General features: G+C 44.5%; 1 protein-coding gene across 6 annotated transcripts in view; it reads right to left on the reverse strand.

Annotated features, from left to right (window-relative positions):
* The window catches only part of MCAM (melanoma cell adhesion molecule), a 909,696-nt gene that overhangs the window by 48,570 nt on the left and 836,855 nt on the right, over positions 1–24,271 (reverse strand). The window contains exon 17 of one of the 6 annotated variants that reach the window (XM_063942919.1): positions 21,579–22,409. The exons of the other annotated variants lie outside the window; for them this stretch is intronic. Within the exon in view, the coding sequence (XP_063798989.1) occupies positions 22,307–22,409 (103 nt within the window). The 3' untranslated portion in view covers positions 21,579–22,306. Of the gene's footprint in view, positions 1–21,578; positions 22,410–24,271 lie in introns of those variants that run through there. 6 annotated transcript variants of the gene reach the window in all.

A 24,271-nucleotide genomic window follows, 5' to 3' on the forward strand; every position in this document is an offset into this window, starting at 1 on the left:
TAATGTAGACTACTGTGCACCGTAATATGAATTGGTATTATTTTGTGGCCACACCCCTTCCCCATGAAGCCCATCCCCTATATATTTTTGTGCGCACCTATGGCGTGCACTGCCCGTTTTACATAAAGGGTGATGCCAATGCAGTTTCTTGCACACAGGACGAAAATGTCTAGTTACGGCACTGTTGCTAGGTATCCATTTCCCTGGCCCTGAGCAGGTTACCCTCACCAAATCCTCTCCAGCACAGTGCCCCCATTGCATCCAAATAATCAACCCCCTCTCCATTTCCTAAATCTAGGACACATCCACATCCTAAACCTGAACGGATCCCATCTGTATGTGTATCTATAGTATACCCTGTTATGTCATACTGTACTTTGATCCCTGAGTGCCGCTGAATAGTGTGTGTGTGTGTGTGTGTGTGTGTATGTATATATGTATATGTGTGTATATATATATATATATATATATATACACACACACACACACACACACACACACACATACACCTGTGTGGCCAGCAATCCCTTTTATTTTATATATATATATATATATATATATATATATACACACACACACACACACACACAGTGGGACAAAAAAGTATTTGAACAGCCACCGATTGTGCAAGTTGACCCACAAAGATGAGAGAGGTCTGTAATTTCCATCATAGGTACATTTCAACTGTGAGTGACAGAATCTTAAAAATCAAACAAAAAAACCCCCAGGTAATCACATTGTATGATTTTTAAACAATTTATTCGTATATTCTTGCGGAAAATAATTATTTGGACAATCAAAAAGTTTAACTCAAATTTTATAATATTACCTCAGTTGGCAATTACAGAAGTCAAACGTTTCCTGTAGTTCTTGACCAGGTTTGCACGCACTGTAGCAGGTACAGTATTTTGGCCCACTCTTCTATGCAGATCTTCTCCTGACCTGTCATGTTTTGGGGCTGTCGTCAGGAAACACGGACTTTCAACTCCATCCACAGATTTTCAATTGGGTTGAGGTCTGGAGACTGGCTAGGCCACTCCAGGACCTTGAAATGCTTCTTACGGAGCCACGCCTTAGTTGCCTGAACGGTGTGTTTGGGGTCATTGTCAAGCTGGAAGACCCAGCCACGTACCATCTTCAATGCTCTTACTGAGAGAAGGAGGTTTTTGCCCAAAATCTCATGATACATGGCCCCATTCAGTCATCCTGTTCCCTTTGCAGAAAAGCAGCCCCAAAGCATGATGTTTCCACCCCCATGCTTCACAGTGGGTATGGTGTTCTTGGGATGCCATTCATCATTCTTCTCCCTCCAAACACGGCGAGTGGAGTTTATACCAAAAAGTTTGATTTTGCTCTCATCTGACCACATTACATTCTCTCAATCCTCCTCTGGATCATCCAGATGGTCACTAGCAAACTTTAGATGGGCCTGTACATGTGCTGGCTTAAGCAGGGGGATTTTTCCGGCGCTGCAGGGTTTCAATCCATGACGACGTAGTGTGTTACTAATGGTAACCTTTGTGACTGTGGTCTCAGCTCTCTTGAGGTCATTGACAAGGTCCACCTGTGTAGTTCTGGGCTGATTCCTCACCGTTCTCAAGATCACTAATACCCCACGAGGTGAGATCTTGCAAGGAGTCCCAAGTCGAGGGAGATTGTCAGTGATCTTGTATTTCTTCCATTTTTTAATAATTGCACCAACAGTTGATCTCTTCTCACCAAGCTGCTTGCCTATTGTCGAGTAGCTCATCCCAGCCTTGTGCAGCTCTACAATTTTGTCCCTGGTGTTGGCCTTGGTGGAGAGGTAGCAGTCTGACTGTTTGAGGGTGTGGACAGGTGTCTTTTATACAGATAACCAGTTCAAACAGGTGCCATTAATACAGGTAATGAGTGGAGGATAGAAGAGCTTCTTAAAGAAGAAGTAACAGGCCTGTGAGAGCCAGAAATCTTGCTGCTTGGTAGGTGTCCAAATATTTATTTTCCACAAGAATATACAAGTAAATTGTTTTAAAATGATACAATGTGATTTCCTGTTGTTGTTTTTTTAGATTCTGTCTCTCACAGTTGAAGTGTACCTATGATGGAAATTACAAACCTCTCTCATCTTTTTAAGTGGGTCAACTTGCACAATCGGTGGCTGTCCAAATACTTTTTTGCACCACTTGTTGTTGGCGACAGCCTCCCTGCAGCGTAGGACTGGGGGGGGGGGAGCAGTGTCCGCCCCGCAGGGTCCTGAGCCACTTCTACCGCTGACTGGACATTAGATCCGGGGGGCTCGATCGTGCCCGCCACAGGGAAGTGCTCGCCCCAGCAGCCGGCCGCCACCCCCCCAGATGCTGAACATGGCGAGTTAGTCACTATCCCTCTTTGCAAGTGGGGGGACAGTGTGAAGAGGGCGGCTATTAGGGCAGGAGTGCGGCCTTGACCGTGCTCCTGGGCGGCTCAGTGTACCATGGTGCGGCGCTGGGGGGAGCGTCCTGGGCCTGCTCCAGATCCCACACTGGTCATCTCCTGATGGGGTCTGCGGATTCAGGTCAGCCACTGTTCCTCCAGGCCAGTATAATTTCTTTACAGAGCGGGAAGCCAGCGCCATTGAAGGGGGCGGAGCTTCTCCTCAGTGCGGACCGAGCAGCGTTCAGCGACATTTTTCCTGCCTGCTCTCACTGCCAAGTGGATCCAGGTCCCTACAGAGCAATCTCCAGCTATCTGTACGGTACCAAGGGGGTTGTAGAAGGGGGAGGGAAGCTGTATACAGACTGTGTCACCTATTAAGGGACACAGTCAGCGCTGGTTAGGGACTCCCTATACCTTTAATAGCACTGTGTGTGGGTTGGCTCCAATATCTGTGTCTCTCTGCCATTCTTTGGGGGGAAACTCTGCCTTCATAATACCCTGTGTGTTTGTGGGGTGTTGTGTGTGTGTGTGTGTGTGTGTGTGTGGTAACATGTCTAGGGACAATGTATCATATGCTGCAGAGGATTTATCCTCACAGGAGGACTCCATTCCATGTAATGTAAGTTTTAACGCAGATCCCTGCTAGAGAGCCAGAATGGTTAGTCTCTCTGAGGGGGACTATTTCCCAGATTTCTGATAGAGTTGCTAGGACTGAGCACGCCACTCAGGTCCTCCAGTCCTCTATGGTTGTTTGGTCTGATACTGCCTCCTCGGGGTCCCCTGTGATTCATTCTCAGAAACGTGCACTTGCAATGTTGCAGGATAACACGGACACCGACTCTGACACTGCAGACAGTGACAGGGATGTGTCGAGGGGAACGGCATCACTTGCCAAGGGGGTACAGTTGATGATTGCGGCTGTTAGAGATGTTTTGCACATTTCGGACACCACTCTGGATTAGGTGGAGGAGGCCTTCTCTACAGAAATCAAGAAGCCCCCCCTCACCTTCCTAGCATCCAAAGAATTAAACGCTAAATTTGAAAAGGCCTGGGAAACTCCGGAAAATAAATTTCAGATCCCTAAGAGGGTTTTGGTTGCTTTTTCCTTCCCAGAGGAAGATAGGAAAAAATGGGAGTCCCCGCCGTTGGTCGATGCCTCTGTATCTAGGCTGTCCAAACAGGTGGTGCTGCCGGTACCAGGATATACCGCGTTGAAAGACTTGGTGGATCGCAAGGTGGATGCTAAGTTAAAATCCATGTACACGGCTTCTGGGGCTATATTAAGGCCTACTATAGCCTGTGCTTGGATTGCAAAAGCTATTGCGAGGTGGTCTATCACTATGCAGGAAGAATCGGCTATGCCGGATAAAGATGACGTTGATATGTTTTTATGTCATATTCAGGATTTTGCAGGGTTCCTATTGGATTCCATGAAGGACCTGGGCTCCATGGCTGCGGGGATCTCCTCCATGTCCGTCTCGGCTCGCAGGGGTCTCTGGCTGCGCCAATGGTCTGCCGATGCGGAATCCAGGAAGAGCGTGGAGGGCCTACCCTCTACAGGTCAGGCACTCTTTGGGGAGGTGCAGGATGCGTGGATTGCCACGGCTACTGTGGGTAAGTCTACTTTTCTTCCCTCAGCTGCACCGGCTACGAAGAAGCCTTTTACACCAGCCACGTCACAATCCTTTCGGCCCGGGAGGCAAAGAAAAAACAAGCCTTCGAACACCTTCTTCAGGGGTGGTCGTGCAAAAGGAAAGAAACCTGCTCCTGCAGGTTCCCGGGCCCAGAAGCCCGCTTCTGATGCCACTAAGCCCTTCGAAAGAAGGTGGACGGCTGGAACTGGAGGACGGTCAGGTGGGGGCGAGACTCCGACAGTTCAGCCACGTCTGGGTGTCGTCTGGTCTTGACCCCTGGGTCCTGGATATAGTGTCCAGCGGGTACAGACTGGAGTTTCAAGATCCCCCGCCTCACCGTTTCTTCAAGTCAGGCTTACCAGCTCTGCTGGCGGACAAAGCAATTCTTCTGGGGGCCATCAGAAAATTGGTGGTGTCGGAAGTCGTCGTTCCGGTTCCGCCTCAGCAGTGGAACAAGGGTTATTATTCAAACCTTTTTGTGGCACAGAAACCGAATGGTTCGGTACGGCCTATTCTGAACTTAGTCTTTGAACCCTTATCTCAGGGAGTTCAAATTCAAGATGGAATCTCTGAGAGCTGTCATCTCAGGGCTAATGGAGGGGGAGTTCCTGGTGTCTCTGGACATAGAAACATAGAATTTGACGGCAGATAAGAACCATTTGGCCCATCTAGTCTGCCCCCCTTTTTTTTATTATCCTTTAAGCAATCTCAACCCTTTTTGAACCTTAATTATATGTAAGGATATTCATATGCCTATCCCAAGCATGTTTAAATTGCTCTACAGTCTTAGCCTCTACCACCTCTGATGGGAGGCTATTCCACTTATCCACTACCCTTTCTGTGAAGTAATTTTTCCTCAAATTTCCCCTGAACCTCCCCCCTCTCCAGTCTCAGTGTATGTCCTTGAGTTCTAATACTTCTCTTCCTTTGAAGAATGTTTCCTTCCTGAACTTTAAGACCCTTGATATATTTGAACATTTCTATCATGTCCCCCCTTTCCCTTCTCTCCTCCAAACTACACACGTTAAGATCTTTTAGCCTTTCCGGGTAAGTTTTGTGATGTAGGCCATGCACCATTTTATTGGCCCTTCTTTGTACACTCTCTAATGTATTTATATCCTTCTGGAGATATGGTCTCCAGAACTGGACACAGTATTCCAGATAGGGCCGCACCAATGACCTATACAGTGGCATTATCACTTCTTTTTTCCTTCTACTGATTCCTCTCCGTATGCAACCAAGCATCTGACTTGCCTCTCTCATTGCTTTGTTGCATTGCTTTCCTGCCTTGAAGTCACTTGAAATAGTGACTCCTAAATTCCTTTCCTCCTCAGTAGTTTTCATTATAGTACCCTTGATACTATATTTAGCCTTTGGGTTTTTGAGACCCAAGTACATGATTTTGCATTTTTTAGCATTAAACTGTAGTTGCCACGTTCTTGACCATTTCTCAAGCCTAGTTAGTTCATCAATCATTTGTTTTACCCCTCCCAGTGTGTCTACCCTGTTGCATATCTTTGTATCATCTGCAAAAAGGTATACCTCCCACTTCAATACCATCTGCAATGTCACCAACAAAGATATTAAAGAGAACTGGACCAAGTACAGATCCCTGGGGTACTCCACTGGTAACATTTCCCTCCATAGATTGCACTCCGTTAACTACAACTGTCTGTTTCCTATCCTGCAACCAGGTTCTTATCCATTTAACCATTTTATAATCCACCCCCACGCTTTCAAGTTTATTTAGCAGTCTGAGATGTGGGACAGTGTCAAATGCCTTACTAAAGTCTAGATATGCTACATCTGCAGCTCCCCCTTGATCTATTATTTTCGCCACAGAGTCAAAAAAGTCAATAAGATTTGTTTGGCATGATCTCCCACCAGTAAATCCATGCTGTTTTGGATCCTGTAAGTTGTTTATTTAAGATATTCCACAACTCTTTATTTTATTAGTTTTTCCATTACTTTCCCTACTACTGATGTAAGGCTTACTGGTCTGTATTTACTTGCTTCTTCCCTGCTTCCGCTTTTGTGCAGTAGAACTACATTTGCTCTTTTTCAGTCCTCTGGAATGGCACCTGTATTTAGTGACTGGTTAAATGATTCTGTTAAAGGTGTAACCAGCACATCTTTTAACTCTTTAAGTATCCTTGGGTGTATCCCATTTGGTCCCATTGATTTATCCACTTTTAATTTTGAAAGTTCTGTTTGGACCTTCTCCTCTGTTGTACTTTCATCTACCTTATTTTTATTAATGTCCTTGCAACTTAACTGTGGCCCCTTCCCTTCTTCTGTAGTAAATACTGAGCAAAAATAATTATTTAGGTGATCTGCTATTGCCTTGTCTCCATCAACCAAATGCTCACTCTGTCTTAAGTCTTATTATTCCTCCATTTGATTTTCTCTTTTCACTTATATACTTAAAAAAAGTTCTGCCCCTTTACTGACTGGGCCATTTTCTCCTCAGCTTCTGCCTTTGCATGTCTAATCACTTTCTTAGCATCCTTCCGTCTGTCAAGATACACCTCTTTGTCGTTATTGTTTTGAGTCTGTTTGTATTTCCTAAAAGCCATCTTTTTTGCTTTCACACTAGTTGATACTTCTTTTGTGAACCATACTGGCTTCCTTTTCCTGGTGCTTTTCCTAACCATTTTGATAAAAAGGTCAGTTGCACTTAGTATTGCACTTTTCAGTTTTTCCCACCTCTCCTGCACTCCTTCCAAGTTCCTCCAGTCCACCAAAGAATCACTTAAACATCTCCCCATTTTTGCATAGTCAGCATTTCTAAAATCCAACACCTTTGTTTTTGTGTGACAGGAGTTGGATCCTGTCTTTATACTAAACCATACTGCTTAATGATCACTAGATCCCAGGTGCTCACCCACATATAGGTCGGATATCCTATCACCATTTATAAGAATTAAATCTAATATTGAGTCTTTGCGAGTGGGCTCCCTCACCAATTGCTTTAGAGATGCTCACTGTAAGAAATGTAGAAATTTGCCACTTGTAGCTGAACTTGCAAAAGACCCCTCCCAATTTACATCAGGTAAATTAAAGTCTCCCATGATTATGACTTCTTCCTTTAAAGCCATTTTAGTAATGTCCAACAAAAGGTTCCTGTCCAAATCCTGCCCCTGGCTTGGTGGTCTATAGATCACCCGAATGCGAATAATGTCCTTCTCCCTGGTTTCTATGGTGACCCAAAGGGCCTCAGTTTTGTCTTCAATATTTTGTATTGAAGTAGCATTTATGCTTTTTTTTCCACATACATTGCTACCCCTCCTCCTATTCTTTCTATTCTATCCTTTCTAAATAAATTGTATCCTGGTATAGCTATGTCCCAGTCATGATTCTCATTGCACCATGACCCACAAAATCCAGGTTAACCCTTGTCATTATCTCAATTAGCTCTGGAATTTTGTCTCCTAAGCTCCTAGCATTAGCTTTAAGGATTTTGTCTGGGCATGTGTTATTAGTAGCCATGTCTAGACCGTACAACATAAATGACAAGTTTAAAGTTGAAATTACCTGTTTGGGGATGTTGCTCAGTGTTTGTTTGTTTTTTTGTATTTTTATTAATCAGGAATCTGCCCTCTACACCACGATTACACCTCACTAAATGTAAAGATATAGTACACCTGACCACACCTGGAGGTAAGCATCAAGGAGGCTTACCTCCACATCCCCATTTGGTCACCGCATCAGGCATACCTCAGGTTTGCACTGTTTGACGACCACTATCAGTTCCAGGCGCTGCCATTTGGCCTCTCCACAGCACCAAGGATTTTCACCAAGGTGATGGTGGAGATGATGGTTCTTCTCTGCAAGCAGGGGGTGAACATAATTCCTTATCTGGATGATCTCCTGATCAAGGCATCGTCCAGGGAGAGGTTATTGCGATCCATCGCACTCACGACACAGCTGCTCAGGAAGCATGGTTGGATCCTGAACCTTCCAAAGTCTCATCTGGAGCCGACGCGGATCATCCTGGGAATGATCCTCGACACGGAGGTGCAGAGGGTGTTTCTCCCGGTGGAGAAGGCATTGGTGATTCAAACAATGGTCCGGGAGGTCTTACGGCCTACCCAGGTGTCGGTTCATTAATGCATCTGCCTTCTGGGGAAGATGATTGCCACCTACGAGGCTCTGCAGTACGGCCGGTTTCACGCTCGTCCATTTTAACTGTACCTCTTGGACCAGTGGTCGGGCTCTCACCTACATATGCACAAGAGGATACACCTGTCTCCGAAAGCCAGGATTTCACTCCTCTGGTGGCTACAACTTCCACACCTTCTGGAAGGCCGAAGGTTCGGAATTCAGAACTGGATCCTCTTAACCACAGATGCAAGTCTAAGAGGTTGGGGAGCAGTCGCTCTGGGGGAAACCTTTCAAGGAAAGTGGTCATTTCAAGAATCCCTTCTCTCGATAAACATCCTGGAGCTAAGGGCTGTGTACAATGCCCTCCTGCAAGCAGCACATCTGCTACAATATTGTTATAAAAAGAAGAGAAGGGTGGGTGCGCTATCAATAGCAGCTGGTAAGGGGATGGTAAGTCCCCTAATGGTGCAAATAGCAAGACAAAAAAAAAGGGATGGATTACCAGCGCTGGCTGATCAGAAATTATAAATATTAAAAATACATATATCTAAATATAAAACAATCTATGTCTCAAAAGGCTTATATTTTAAATAATCATATTTATTTCACATAAATACCCAAAATAAAAGGATAAAAGATAAATATAAAAAATATATATGGAACACTCAAAAGTATATACCACAATATCTTATTGTTTATGAATCCACATTTGGCTGTAATTGTACTCAAAGGGACTGAAATCACTTGGCAATGTCCATCACTAATCGGTTGGTAGCATAAATCCGATAAATTTGCAGATGTGAGGTATTTACCAGTGTTCTAAGAGCAGGTAATGTCCACCTGGTGTGTGGCTGGATCAGGTTTGTCCTCTTGGCATGGAGGATTGGGTCCAGAAGGTGGATTCTGCTGATAAAAGATGTCCCAAATGGTGTGCACCGGAGTATCCGTGGAGCCAGTGGAGATGGTGGTATTGAGTGTCCTAATAGAAATGAAGCTCAACGCGTTTCGCTGGTTTAAATATTCCAGCTTCCTCAGGAGCAATGTCCGATTAGTGATGGACATTGCCAAGTGATTTCAGTCCCTTTGAGTACAATTACAGCCAAATGTGGATTCATAAACAATAAGATATTGTGGTATATACTTTTGAGTGTTCCATATATATTTTTTATATTTATCTTTTATCCTTTTATTTTGGGTATTTATGTGAAATAAATATGATTATTTAAAATATAAGCCTTTTGAGACATAGATTGTTTTATATTTAGATATATGTATTTTTAATATTTATAATTTCTGATCAGCCAGCGCTGGTAATCCATCCCTTTTTTTTTTGTCCTGCTACAATATTGGGCTGTTCAGGTACAGTTGGACAACGTGACCACTGTGGCCTACATAAACCGACAAGGCGGAACGAAGAGCAGGGCTGCAATGTCAGAGGTGTCAAAAAGCCTTCTCTGGGCAGAAAGGCACGCTGTAGTGATGTCAGCAATCTTCATTCTGGGAGTAGACAACTGGGAAGCAGACTTCCTCAGCAGACATGATCTCCATCCAGGGGAGTAGGGTCTCCATCCTGAGGTGTTTGGGGAAGTAACCGCTTGGTGGGGGGTTCCTCACATGGACATGATGGCCTCCCGCCTCATCAAAAAGCTGGGGAGGTACTGTTCCAGGTCGAGAGACCCTCAGGCAGTGGCGGTGGATGCACTGGCAAAACCGGGGGTGTTCCCGTCAGTGTAGGTGTTCCCTCCACTTCCTATGATACCAAGGGTTCTTCAGCTGGTAAGAAGAACAGGGGTTCTGGCAATCCTTATCGCTCCAGACTGGCCACGAAGTATGCGGATCTGCTGGATCTTCTTCTGGAAGATCTAAGGCCCTTACCTCTTCGGGAGGATCTGCTGCTGCAGGGGCCGGTCGCCTATCAAGACTTACCACAGCTACGTTTGACAACTTGGCGGTTGAATGCTAGATCTTAGCTCGGAAAGGTATCCCGAGCGAGGTTATTCCTACCCTTACCTCTTCGGGAGGATTTGTTGCTGCAGGGGCCATTCGCCTATCAAGACTTACCATGGCTATGTTTGATGACTTGTCGGTTGAATGCCAGATCTTAGCTCGGAAAGGTATCCTGAGTGAGGTTATTTCTACCCTGATTCAGGATAGGAAGGGGGTAATGTCTAAACATTACCACTGTATTTGGAAAAAATATGTTTACTGGTGTGAATCCAGAAAATTTCCTGCGGTGGATTTTCAACTCGGACGTTTTCTCCTTTCCCTGCAAGCAGGAGTGGATACGGGCCTGAAATTGGGCTCCATCAAGGTCCAGATCTCTGCCTTGTCCATCTTCTTTCAAAAGCAATTAGCTGTCCTTCCTGAGGTTCAGACCTTTTTGAAAGGGGTTCTGCACATCCAACCTTCTTTTGTGGCGCCAACGGAACCCTGAGATCTTGATGTGGTGTTGCAGTTCCTACAATCAGCTTGGTTTGAGCCTCTACTGGAGACTGACATCAAGTTTCTCACATGGAAGGCGGTCAGTTTGTTGGCCTTGGCTTCTGCTTGACGCGTGTCGGAATTGGGGGCTTTATCTTGTAAAAGCCCTTATCTGATCTTTCATGAAGACAGGGTGGAACTTAGGACTCGTCCGCAGTTCCTGCTTAAGGTTGTATTGGCTTTTCATGTCAACCAGCCTATTGTGGTGCCAGTGGCTACTGACTCCTCAATTGCTTCAAAGGCCTTGGATGTTGTGAGGGCTTTGAAGATCATCATAGGAAAACTGACTCTCTGTTTGTCCTCTATGATCCCAAGAAAATTAGGTGTCCTACTTCGAAGCAGTCGATTTCACGCTGGATCAGGTTCACTATCCAGCATGCCTATTCTTCGGCAGGATTGCCATGTCCGAAATCGATTAAGGCCCACTCTACTCGTAAAGTGGGTTCTTCCTGGGCGGCTGCCCGGGGTGTCTCAGCACTACAGCTTTGTCGAGCTGCGACTTGGTCTGGTTCGAACACGTTTGCCATGTTTTACAAGTTCGACACTTTGGCCTCTGATGACCTCAAGATTGGTCAAGCGGTCTTGCAGGAGCCTCCGCGCTCTCCCTCCTGTTCTGGGAGCTTTGGTACATCCCCATGGTACTAATACGGACCCCAGCATCCTCTAGGACATAAGAAAAGTAGGATTTTAATTGCCTGAAATGGTAAATCCTTTTCGCGTACTCCATAAAGGATGCTGGGCGCCCGCCCAGCGCTTCGTTTTCCTGCTTTGGTTTTTTAGTTCAGTTCTACCTGGTTCCTAGGTAAGTTCTGCATTGTTTACTCTTTCAGTACTGTTTCAGCTGTTGCTGTGTTTTTCCAGCTTGTTAGCCGGGTTTGTCTGTTGTGTGAGCTGGAATGAATCTCGCCGCTATCTGTGTATTTACTTCTCTCGAAGTATGTCGTCTCCTCGGGCACAGTTTTCTAGACTGAGTCTGGTAGGAGGGGCATAGAGGGAGGATCCAGCCCACACTATTAAACTCTTAAAGTGCCAATGGCTCCTGGTGGACCCATCTATACACCATGGTACTAATATGGACCCCAGCATCCATACAGACTACGAGAAAAGGATTTACCATTTCAGGTAATTAAAATCCTATTTATGCACATGTATCTCTATTGTTTCTTTTTAAATAGCAACATAATGTTGATCTACAATCATTCACAAATGAGTTTCTTAAGAGAGGGCATAATATAACCTACAAGGAAAGGAACCAACTTTTATAGCACAGTTCCATGCCTTCCAACATGATCGTCTTCAGGAGGGACACAATGCTCTGCTCCTGGACTTCCCTCTTAATGTATGATTGCCATCACCTTTGCTGAAACACCTTTCTTATCCATTAACCTGTTCAACACAGGTGCTGGTAATCACAAATTAAGAGAGAAGTCCAGGAGCAGAGCATTGTGTCCCACCTGGAGAGGGTCATGTTGGGATTTATGCAGTTCTGCTGCAGGATTTCACGGCAGAGAAAGCTTCTCTTTACCACGTTTTTATGAAAACCATTTACATGTATGCATTAGTGCAGGTAATAGTTGTTATCCCAAAGAAAGGGGGGTATCCCAATCTCTCTGGGCACAGCTACTTATACACGGAAAGAGACAACAAACAGGGGAGAACACAAGAAATATTACCCCCTTTGTCAGCATTTTTTATAACCAAATTGGTGTTTGATGATAACCTCTTAGGGGCCATATACTCTGATTTGGTCAAATTGTTCAAATTGTTGTTTCTTCTATCGTTTTCACCTGAAACTTCAAGATCACCCAGATCTTTTTTCATCATCTGATGGAACATCTCAATATATGGCCCCTTGGACTCCAATCTGTTTTTACAATTAAGTCCTTTATTAACTGTAATACTTCTTTTTGTATATACATGTTAATCTGCCCATGTGGATTACGATATGTGGGCAAGACCAAAAGAGTACTAAAAATCAGAATCTTAGAACATACTCGGAATATTAAGAACCGTGCTCTGAAACACAGTGTCCCACCCACGACACTTCTCTGAGCATCACAATGCGCATCCAGGTTGTTTAAGATTTTTTGGGATTGAACATGTGGCCCCTAATATGGTGGCAATAGAGAAGAACAATTATTGAGGCGTGAAACCTTTTGGATTCTAGCACTAGATACATTGTATCCCCGTGGTCTAAATGAAAACTATGAGATCCCTCCGTTTATTAGGGAAAGATGATCGTTCTACCCTGCTTAACCATATTCTCCTGCTATGTACGTGTACCATATTTATATTCCTGCTGGTTTTAGGATCTTTTGGGTTATCATGTAATATTTCTTGTGTTTTCCCATTTGTTGTCTCTTTCCTTATATAAGTAGCTTTGCCCAGAGAGATTGGGATACCCCCCTTTCTTTTGGTTAACAACTATTACCTGCACTAATGCATACATGTAAATGGTTTTCATAAAAACGTGGGAAAGAGAAGGTTTCTCTGCCGTGAAATCCTGCAGCACAACTGTGCTATAAAAGTTGGTTCCTTTCCTTGTAGGTTATTATTAGTGATGTGCACCGGAAATTTTTCGGGTTTTGGGTTTTGGTTTTGGGTTCGGTTCCGTGGCCGTGTTTTGGATTCGGACGCGTTTTGGCAAAACCTCACCGAAAATTTTTTGTCGGATTCGGGTGTGTTTTGGATTCGGGTGTTTTTTTAAAAAAACCCTCAAAAACAGCTTAAATCATAGAATTTGGGGGTCATTTTGATCCCAAAGTATTATTAACCTCAATAACCATAATTTACACTCATTTTCAGTCTATTATGAACACCTCACAATATTATTTTTAGTCCTAAAATTTGCACCGAGGTCGCTGGATGGCTAGGCTAAGCGACCCAATTGGCCGACACAAACACCTGGCCCATCTAGGAGTGGCACTGCAGTGTCAGACAGGATGGCACTTCAAAAAAATTGTCCCCAAACAGCACATGATGCAAAGAAAAAAAGAGGTGCAATGAGGTAGCTGTGTGACTAAGATAAGCGACCCAAGTGGCCGACACAAACACCTGGCCCATCTAGGAGTGGCACTGCAGTGTCAGACAGGATGGCACTTCAAAAAAATTGTCCCCAAACAGCACATGATGCAAAGAAAAAAAGAGGCGCAACGAGGTAGCTGTGTGACTAAGCTCAGCGACCCAAGTGGCCGACACAAACACCTGGCCCATCTAGGAGTGGCACTGCAGTGTCAGACAGGATGGCACTTCAAAAAAATTGTCCCCAAACAGCACATGATGCAAAGAAAAATGAAAGAAAAAAGAGGTGCAAGATGGAATTGTCCTTGGGCCCTCCCACCCACCCTTATGTTGTATAAACAGGACATGCACACTTTAACGAACCCATCATTTCAGCGACGGGGTCTGCCACACGACTGTGACTGAAATGACTGGTTGGTTTGGGCCCCCACCAAAAAAGAAGCAATCAATCTCTCCTTGCACAAACTGGCTCTACAGAGGCAAGATGTCCACCTCATCATCATCGTCCGATTCATCACCCCTTTCACTGTGTACATCCCCCTACTCACAGATTATTAATTCGTCCCCACTGGAATCCACCATCTCAGGTCCCCGTGTACTTTCTGGAGGCAATTGCTGCTGGTGAATGTCTCCACGGAGGAATTGATTATAATTCATTTTAATAAACATCATCTTCTCCACATTTTCTGGAAGTAACCTCGTACGCCGATTGCTGACAAGGTGAGCGGCTGCACTAAACACTCTTTCAGAGTACACACTGGAGGGAGGGCAACTTAGGTAGAATAAAGCCAGTTTCTGCAAGGGCCTCCAAATTGCCTCTTTTTCCTGCCAGTATACGTACGGACTGTCTGACGTGCCTACTTGGATGCGGTCACTCATATAATCCTCCACCATTCTTTCAATGGTGAGAGAATTATATGCAGTGACAGTAGACGACATGTCAGTAATCGTTGGCAGGTCCTTCAGTCCGGACCAGATGTCAGCACTCACTCCAGACTGCCCTGCATCACCGCCAGCGGGTGGGCTCGGAATTCTTAGCCTTTTCCTCGCACCCCCAGTTGCGGCAGAATGTGAAGGAGGAGCTGTTGACGGGTCACGTTCCGCTTGACTTGACAATTTTCTCACCAGCAGGTCTTTGAACACCTGCAGACTTGTGTCTGCTGGAAAGAGAGATACAACGTAGGTTTTAAATCTAGGATCGAGCATGGTGGCCAAAATGTAGTGCTCTGATTTAAACAGATTGACCACCCGTGAATCCTGGTTAAGTGAATTAAGGGCTCCATCCACAAGTCGCCCTGTTTTAGCTTCTCCTTCAATGTCTCCAGCTTCTTCTGCAAAAGCCTGATGAGGGGAATGACCTGACTCAGGCTGGCAGTGTCTGAACTGACTTCACGTGTGGCAAGTTCAAAGGGTTGTTGAAATCATTCTCCACTGCGCTTGAGACAGGTGCATTACACCTCCTTTGCCTGTATCGTGGCCAGATGTATAGGCTTGAATGGCCTTTTGCTGCTCCTCCATCCTCTGAAGCATATAGAGGGCTGAATTTCACCTCGTTACCACCTCTTGCTTCAGATGATGGCAGGGCAGGTTCAGGTATTTTTGGTGGTGCTCCAGTCTTCTGTACGCGGTGCCTGAACGCCGAAAGTGGCCCGCAATTCTTCTGGCCACTGACAGCATCTCTTGCACGCCCCTGTCGTTTTTTAAATAATTCTGCACCACCAAATTCAAGGTATGTGCAAAACATGGGACGTGCTGGAAATTGCCCAGATGTAATGCACGCACAATATTGCTGGCGTTGTCCGATGTCACAAATTCCCAGGAGAGTCCAATTGGGGTAATCCATTCTGCGATGATCTTCCTCAGTTGCCGTAAGAGGTTTTCAGCTGTGTGCGTATTCTGGAAAGCGGTGATACAAAGCGTAGCCTGCCTAGGACCGAGTTGGCGTTTGCGAGATGCTGCTACTGGTGCCGCCGCTGCTGTTCTTGCAGCGGGAGGCAATACATCTACCCAGTGGGCTGTCACAGTCATATAGTCCTGAGTCTGCCCTGCTCCACTTGTCCACATGTCCGTGGTTAAGTGGACATTGGGTACAACTGCATTTTTTAGGACACTGGTGAGTCTTTTTCTGAGGTCTGTGTACATTTTCGGTATCGCCTGCCTAGAGAAATGGAACCTAGATGGTATTTGGTACCGGGGACACAGTACCTCAATCAAGTCTATAGTTGGCTCTGAATTAACGATGGATACCGGAACCACGTTTCTCACCGCCCAGGCTGCCAAGGCCTCAGTTATCCGCTTTGCAGCAGGATGACTGCTGTGATATTTCATCTTCCTCGCAAAGGACTGTTGTACAGTCAATTGCTTACTGGAAGTAGTACAAGTGGTCTTCCGACTTCCCCTCTGGGATGACGATCGACTCCCAGCAGCAACAACAGCAGCAGCGCCAGCAGCAGTAGGCGTTACTCTCAAGGATGCATCAGAGGATTCCCAGGCAGGAGAGGACTCGTCAGACTTGCCAGTGACATGGCCTGCAGGACTATTGGCTTTCCTGGGTAAGGAGGAAATGGACACTGAGGGAGTTGGTGGTGTGGTTTGCAGGAGCTTGGTTACAAGAGGAAGGGATTTACTGGTCAGTGGACTGCTTCCGCTGTCGCCCAAAGTTTTTGAACTTGTCACTGACTTATGATGAATGCGCTGCAGGTGACGTATAAGGGAGGATGTTCCGAGGTGGTTAACGTCCTTACCCCTACTTATTACAGCTTGACAAAGGCAACACACGGCTTGACACCTGTTGTCCGCATTTGTGTTGAAATAATTCCACACCGAAGAGCTGATTTTTTTTTGTATTTTGACCAGGCATGTCAATGGCCATATTCCTCCCACGGACAACAGGTGTATCCCCGGGTGCCTGACTTAAACAAACCACCTCACCATCAGAATCCTCCTTGTCAATTTCCTCCCCAGCGCCAGCAACACCCATATCCTCATCCTGGTGTACTTCAACACTGACATCTTCAATTTGACTATCAGGAACTGGACTGCGGGTGCTCCTTCCAGCAATTGCAGGGGGCGTGCAAATGGTGGAAGGCGCAAGCTCTTCCCGTCCAGTGTTGGGAAGGTCAGGCATCGCAACCGACACAATTGGACTCTCCTTGGGGATTTGTGATTTCGAAGAACGCACAGTTCTTTGCTGTGCTTTTGCCAGCTTAAGTCTTTTCTTTTTTCTAGCGAGAGGATGAGTGCTTCCATCCTCATGTGAAGCTGAACCACTAGCCATGAACATAGGCCAGGGCCTCAGCCGTTCCTTGCCACTCCGTGTCGTAAATGGCATATTGGCAAGTTTACGCTTCTCCTCAGACGCTTTTAATTTTGATTTTTGGGTCATTTTACTGAACTTTTGTGTTTTGGATTTTACATGCTCTGTACTATGACATTGGGCATCGGCCTTGGCAGACGACGTTGATGGCATTTCATCATCTCGGCCATGACTAGTGGCAGCAGCTTCAGCACGAGGTGGAAGTGGATCTTGATCTTTCCCTATTTTTTTAACCTCCACATTTTTGTTCTCCATATTTTTAATGCGCACAACTAAAAGGCACCACAGGTATACAATGTAGATGGATGGATAGTATACTTTATGGATGACGAGTGACGACACAGAGGTAGGTACAGCAGTGGCCTACCGTACTGCTATATACAGTATAATGGACCTGGTGGACACTGTCAGCAGACTGCTAAACTAGTACTACTAGTATAAAAAAAAAGCCACCACAGGTATACAATGCAGATGGATGGATAGTATACTTATGGATGACGAGTGACGACACAGAGGTAGGTACAGCAGTGGCCTACCGTACTGCTATATACAGTATAATAAATGGACCTGGTGGACACTGTCAGCAAACTGCTAAACTAGTATAAAGAAAAAAAGCCACCACAGGTATACAATGTAGATGGATGGATAGTATACTTATTTTAATGGATGACGAGTGACGACACAGAGGTAGGTACAGCAGTGGCCTACCGTACTGCTATATACAGTATAATGGACCTGGTGGACACTGTCAGCAGACTGCTAAACTAGTACTACTAGTATAAAAAAAAAAAGCCACCACAGGTATACAATGTAGATGGATGGATAGTATACTTATGGATGACGAGTGACGACACAGAGGTAGGTACAGCAGTGGCCTACCATACTGCTATATACAGTATAATGGACCTGGTGGACACTGTCAGCAGACTGCTAAACTAGTACTACTAGTATAAAAAAAAAAGCCACCACAGGTATACAATGTAGATGGATGGATAGTATACTTATGGATGACGAGTGACGACACAGAGGTAGGTACAGCAGTGGCCTACCGTACTGCTATATACAGTATAATGGACCTGGTGGACACTGTCAGCAGACTGCTAAACTAGTACTACTAGTATAAAAAAAAGCCACCACAGGTATACAATGTAGATGGATGGATAGTATACTTATTTTAATGGATGACGAGTGACGACACAGAGGTAGGTACAGCAGTGGCCTACCATACTGCTATATACAGTATAATGGACCTGGTGGACACTGTCAGCAGACTGCTAAACTAGTACTACTAGTATAAAAAAAAAAAGCCACCACAGGTATACAATGTAGATGGATGGATAGTATACTTATGGATGACGAGTGACGACACAGAGGTAGGTACAGCAGTGGCCTACCATACTGCTATATATACAGTATAATGGACCTGGTGGACACTGTCAGCAGACTGCTAAACTAGTACTACTAGTATAAAAAAAAAAGCCACCACAGGTATACAATGTAGATGGATGGATAGTATACTTATGGATGACGAGTGACGACACAGAGGTAGGTACAGCAGTGGCCTACCGTACTGCTATATACAGTATAATAGACCTGGTGGACACTGTCAGCAGACTGCTAAACTAGTACTACTAGTATAAAAAAAAGCCACCACAGGTATACAATGTAGATGGATGGATAGTATACTTTATGGATGAAGATGGACGACACAGAGGTAGGTACAGCAGTGGCCTACCATACTGCTATATACAGTATAATGGACCTGGTGGACACTGTCAGCAGACTGCTAAACTACTAGTATAAAAAAAAAAGCCACAGGAGTGTTTTTCAGGCAGACAAACGTATACTGGTGGTCACTGTCAGCAAAACTGTGCACTGTACTCCTGCTATAGCTGCTCCCCAGTCCCCACAATTAAGCAGTGTGAGCACTCAGCACAGATATATCATGCAGCACACTGAGCACAGATATGGTATGGAGCGTTTTTTTCAGGCAGAGAACGGATAAAAAAACTGGTGGTCACTATCAGCAAAACTCTGCACTGTACTCCTCCTAACAGCTGCTCCCCAATCCTCCCCACAATTATAGTAAAATAAAACAAGCAATCAGATCAACCAACTGTCTCGTATTAGACTTAGGTGGTCATTCCGAGTTGTTCGCTTGGTAAATTTCTTCGCATCGCAGCGATTTTCCGCTTAGTGCGCATGCGCAATGTCCGCACTGCGACTGCGCCAAGTAAATTTGCTATGCAGTTAGGAATTTTACTCACGTTTTTTTCTTCGTTCTGGTGATCGTAATGTGATTGACAGGAAGTGGGTGCTTCTGGGCTTAAACTGGCCGTTTTATGGGAGTGTGTGAAAAAACGCTACCGTTTCTGGGAAAAACGCAGGAGTGGCTGGAGAAACGGAGGAGTGTCTGGGCGAACGCTGGGTGTGTTTATGACGTCAAACCAGGAACGACAAGCACTGAACTGATCGCAGATGCCGAGTAAGTTTGAAGCTACTCAGAAACTGCTAAGAAGTGTCTATTTGCTATTTTGCTAATCTTTCGTTCGCAATTTTGATAAGCTAAGATTCACTCCCAGTAGGCGGCGGCTTAGCGTGTGCAAAGCTGCTAAAAGCAGCTTGCGAGCGAACAACTCGGAATGACCACCTTAGTACGGAGAGGACGCCAGCCACGTCCTCTCCCTATCAATCTCAATGCACGTGTGAAAATGGCGGCGGCGGCGGCGACGCGCGGCTGCTTATATAGAATCCGAATCTCGCGAGAATCCGACAGCGGGATGATGACGTTCGGGCGCGCTCGGACCCGTGTAAAAAGGGAGAAGTTCGGGGGGGTTCGGTTTCCGAGAAACCGAACCCGCTCATCACTAGTTATTATGCCCTCTGTTAAGAAACTCATTTGTGAATGATTTCTAGATCAACATAATGTTGCTATTTAAAAAGAAACAATAGAGATACATGTGCATAATATAGAAGTCCTCCTGCATAGTTGTGCAGTTTTCTAAAGGGCTCCCAGTAAGTGTCAGATGTCTGTCTCTGACATATGGTTGGGCTTTATGCTGCTTTCTCTGAACATCTGATGATTAACTCTTTGGGTTTTACAGTATATTGCTCTTTCTGAATGTTTGATGATTAATTAAATAATATGAACTAAAATAAAAAGGTATTTCTGCTATATCGGTTTAGACCTGTGTAGCAGAGGTGATATTGGAAAACAAACAGCGGTGTAATTTAAAAACTGACAACTGATATTACTAACCTATATATTTTTTTTTAATCATAATGTATACTTCAAGTACAGATGGGTCCACGGTTATCTTGACTAGTTTTCTGCGCCTAGGCACGATATGATTTATTAGCATAAACCCTTCATCTATTATAATTACAATACAGAGAACAATACAGCAGGGGATTTAGTCATTACAGCAGGGGATTAAGTCTGACTGGCCAGTCAATCCTATTAAAGGTCAAGATACACGTGGACCCAACTGTACTTATATCCAATGATGTGTGTATTAATATGCTTAATATATTTGCGTAATTTCTTAAATCCCCAAGTTTTAAATGTATTGCTGTCGTTCAGATCTTGAAATGCTCAACACTGATCTATTGATTGTGGTCTGCTGTGGAGCAGGTGTCCCGGTAATTAAGGGATGTGAATAGGTAATGCTATGAATGTCTGGTTTATAAATCAGCCAGAAGCGTCTGACAGGCCAGCCTCCTGACGAAGTACTATATGAAACACGTTGAGGCGTGGCCTGCCAGACGCTTATCTCTCCTTGAGCACTGTTCTCCTGCCTGTCCCTCTGACATGGTGTCCGGACGAGTCACGGCTGACATCCTCAGCCGGCGGTGCGGTGTTAAGGTCTCGGTCTCTGGGCAGCAGGATGCAGGCTTTGCCTTGGTGTTTTGTTTTTATCATATGGTAATCAGCCCACAGTGTGGGTAATTAGGGTACGAGTCTCCAGTATCTTTCTATATGTTCTGTCTGCACGTACCTTTTTAAAAATAAAAAACTAATTTGCACTATGAGCGCATTCTCCTTTTGCTGTTTCTAGAAATGTATTGTCTCCAGGAGTCCGGAGCTGTTTGGGAGCTTTGCTGCGGTACCTACCAGTAGCTATGCTACAGCCCGGAGTGTTATACCTTGGACTGATTGTTTGATATTCACTAGCGTACCTGTACCATTGTTGCTGGTATATATAAAATTTGGGAGCATGCAAAAAATCCCTAATTTGGAGTTGGGGGTGAGGGTGTAGACTTCGACGGGATGAGAGGGGCGGCCCAAAGTATTTTGTTGCACCTGGGCCCACCGTTCGCTAGTTCCGCCACTGCCCCTATGCAATCAAGAATGTAGACAGGTAACAATGCGCTGCTTACAGCTGCTAGTTAGGTGTCACTATGATAGAGGTTTCTCCACCCTCCAAATACAACAAACAAATACAAACATATAGGATACCACTGAACCAGCGCTGTGTAGGGGTCAATAAGGTCGTATTCCTGTAGTCTTTCTTATTTCTCAATATGCACCGAAAAAAGAAAGAGATGTGCAAAACATAGTGTATTACCTTAAGTTAAATAGTTTTAATCACTTAAAATCACCATACATAAAAACACAAAACGTCAGTGTTAGCTAGATAAATACCAGCCATACAATAACCACTCTATGACAATGAAATATACACAGCACGTGCTGTTATGGCATTCTTCAATGGACTAGATCCTGAACAAGTAGAGCAATGGGTAATAATCACGAGCCGGTGAGAACCGATAAATCAGTTCAATAAGCATATGAACATCAGGCTTTCCAGCTGCAGCATGGAGAGTTCTCTGGTGTCAATCAGCCTTCCAGGTCTGGCATTGATCGTACCACGTCCTCCTTTAGTCAGGTCAGTCCACACGGGCACCCACACGTTCCGACCCTGCCTGGGTCTTTCTCAAGGTCAGCTCCTCTGAATGCCTTCTCTATCTCTCAACTTGATTTATAAATCCCTCCTTTACTTCTAATTGGTCCCGGCACAGCTGGTCCCTATACAGTAATTATCCTATAAGTCTTTGACACTCGTGTGCCAGGACCACCTCCTTATAACGTATCTAACCTCCTTCTCCACTCGCGGCCTCGCAGTCCGGTCACGTGATCAAAACAAAGGAAGCGTCACTGGATCATGTGTTCGCTTCACTCCCGTAGTCGCGTCTGTCCTGTATTCACAGTAAGCGTCCCATGGTCCCATGTTGCGGCATACGTCATCACTCTTTCCGATAACATGACCGCTATCTGGTATATTGTCGTTACCATAGAGACCTTCCTCTCCCGCAGTCATTTAGCATTGTTGGTTGTTATGGTAATCAGAACTATTCATGTTCCCGGACCGCTCAGATCTTTTAATAATTGTGGAGACCATTCATAGTTAGGAGTGTTCTTGATGTCTACTTCATTATGACATGCATATGAATAAAATCTATATTTTAAAAGAATAAGAAAATAAGTCACCGCTGTCAAAATATGCATACAAATAATACACACTATAAAAACCACTTGACCTCAAAGTCTATATTCAATCCCCCCGGTTGGAGGGTACCCATATCGTAGATCAGTCTCATTTCCAATGTCCCTGTATCCACTGTAGACCCACAAACCGCGTAATGGCTGTTGTTGAACACCCATGCACCCTCTTAAAATGATTAGAGAGTGCATGGGTTTCCAATCCCTTTCTGATGTTCCTGAGGTGCTCTCCCAACCTGCCCTTCAAAGGTCTAGAAGTTCACCCTATGTATACTAATTTACACTCGCACTCCACTGCATATAACACATTTTTTGTTGCACATGTGATAAACTTCTTTATTTCAAATGGTTTCCTATTGATATCAATTTGACTGATTTTACTTTGGTTCACCATTTTAACTTCTTTGCAGGCAATGCAAGACATGCATCTATAGAAACCCTTCGATTTAATCCTTGAAGGTTTTTTTTCCGGTGGGCAAGCACTTCTTACAAGGCTATTTCCTATATTTGGTGCTTTTCGGTAGATGCACACTGGTTTAATGGGCAGAGACGCTCCTATCGCCGGGTCCTTATTTAGGATGTTCCAATGTCGGGTCATAATTCTCTCTATTGATCTATATTGGTCATTATAAGTGGTCACAAATGCCCATCCAAAATCTTTCTTCTTATTCTCATTACCTTTAAGTTTGTTTCTCCTATCCATCAATAAAACACCTGTATCTAGGGTTTCTACATCCCTAGTAGCCTTATCTATCCAATTTTTATTGTAACCACATGCCCTGAAGTTTTCCTGCATTTCCCCAGCCTGTGCCAGAAACTGTTCATTTCTAGAGCAATTCCTTTTTGCTCTTTTCAGTTGCCCTGCAGGGATCGAACGGAGCCAATTAGGGTGATGGCAGCTTGCTGCATTGATGTAACTCAATTAATCTGTATTTTTGGTGTATGTTCTTGTCTGGAGTAGATAATTTTCCACATAAATGGTGATATCCAAAAAATTAATTAACTCCCGACTACTAGTAAAGGAAAACTCTATATTTAAAGTTTTGTTATTCAAATACAGGTTGAGTATCCCTTATCCAAAATGCTTGGGACCAGAGGTATTTTGGATATCGGATTTTTCAGTATTTTGGAATAATTGCATACCATAATGAGATATCATGGTGATGGGACCTAAATCTAAGCACAGAATGCATTTATGTTTTATATGCACCTTATACACACAGCCTGAAGGTAATTTTAGCCAATATTTTTTATAACTTTGTGCATTAAACAAAGTGTGTCTACATTCACACAATTCATTTATGTTTCATATGCACCTTATATACACAGTCTGAAGGTCATTTAATACAATATTTTTAATAACTGTGTGTATTAAACAAAGTTTGTGTACATTGAGCCATCAGAAAACAAAAGTTTCACTATCTCACTCTCGCTCAAAAAAGTCCGTATTTCGGAATATTCCGTATTTCGGATATTTGGATATGGGATACTCAACCTGTACAGGCAAAAGTTTTTGAGGGACTCCTCGTCTCCACGCCAGAAGAATAGAACATCGTCTATGTATCGGGACCAGGACACCAGGCTCGCCCCGAATTGATGGTCATTCCAAATGTGCTCATCCTCCCATCTTCCCATGAACACATTGGCATAACTCGGGGCGAACCTGGTGCCCATTGTGGTCCCGATCTTCTGTAGGTAGAAATCCCCCCCAAAGGCGAAGTAATTATTCTGTAAAATAAATGCCACTGCCTCCACCAGGAATTTTTGCAATTCCTCACCCAGATCACTTCTTTCCAGAGTTTTGGTCACAGCTCCAAT

The sequence above is a fragment of the Pseudophryne corroboree genome, chromosome 10 (assembly GCF_028390025.1).
Source record: "Pseudophryne corroboree isolate aPseCor3 chromosome 10, aPseCor3.hap2, whole genome shotgun sequence".
Lineage (NCBI taxonomy): Eukaryota > Metazoa > Chordata > Amphibia > Anura > Myobatrachidae > Pseudophryne > Pseudophryne corroboree.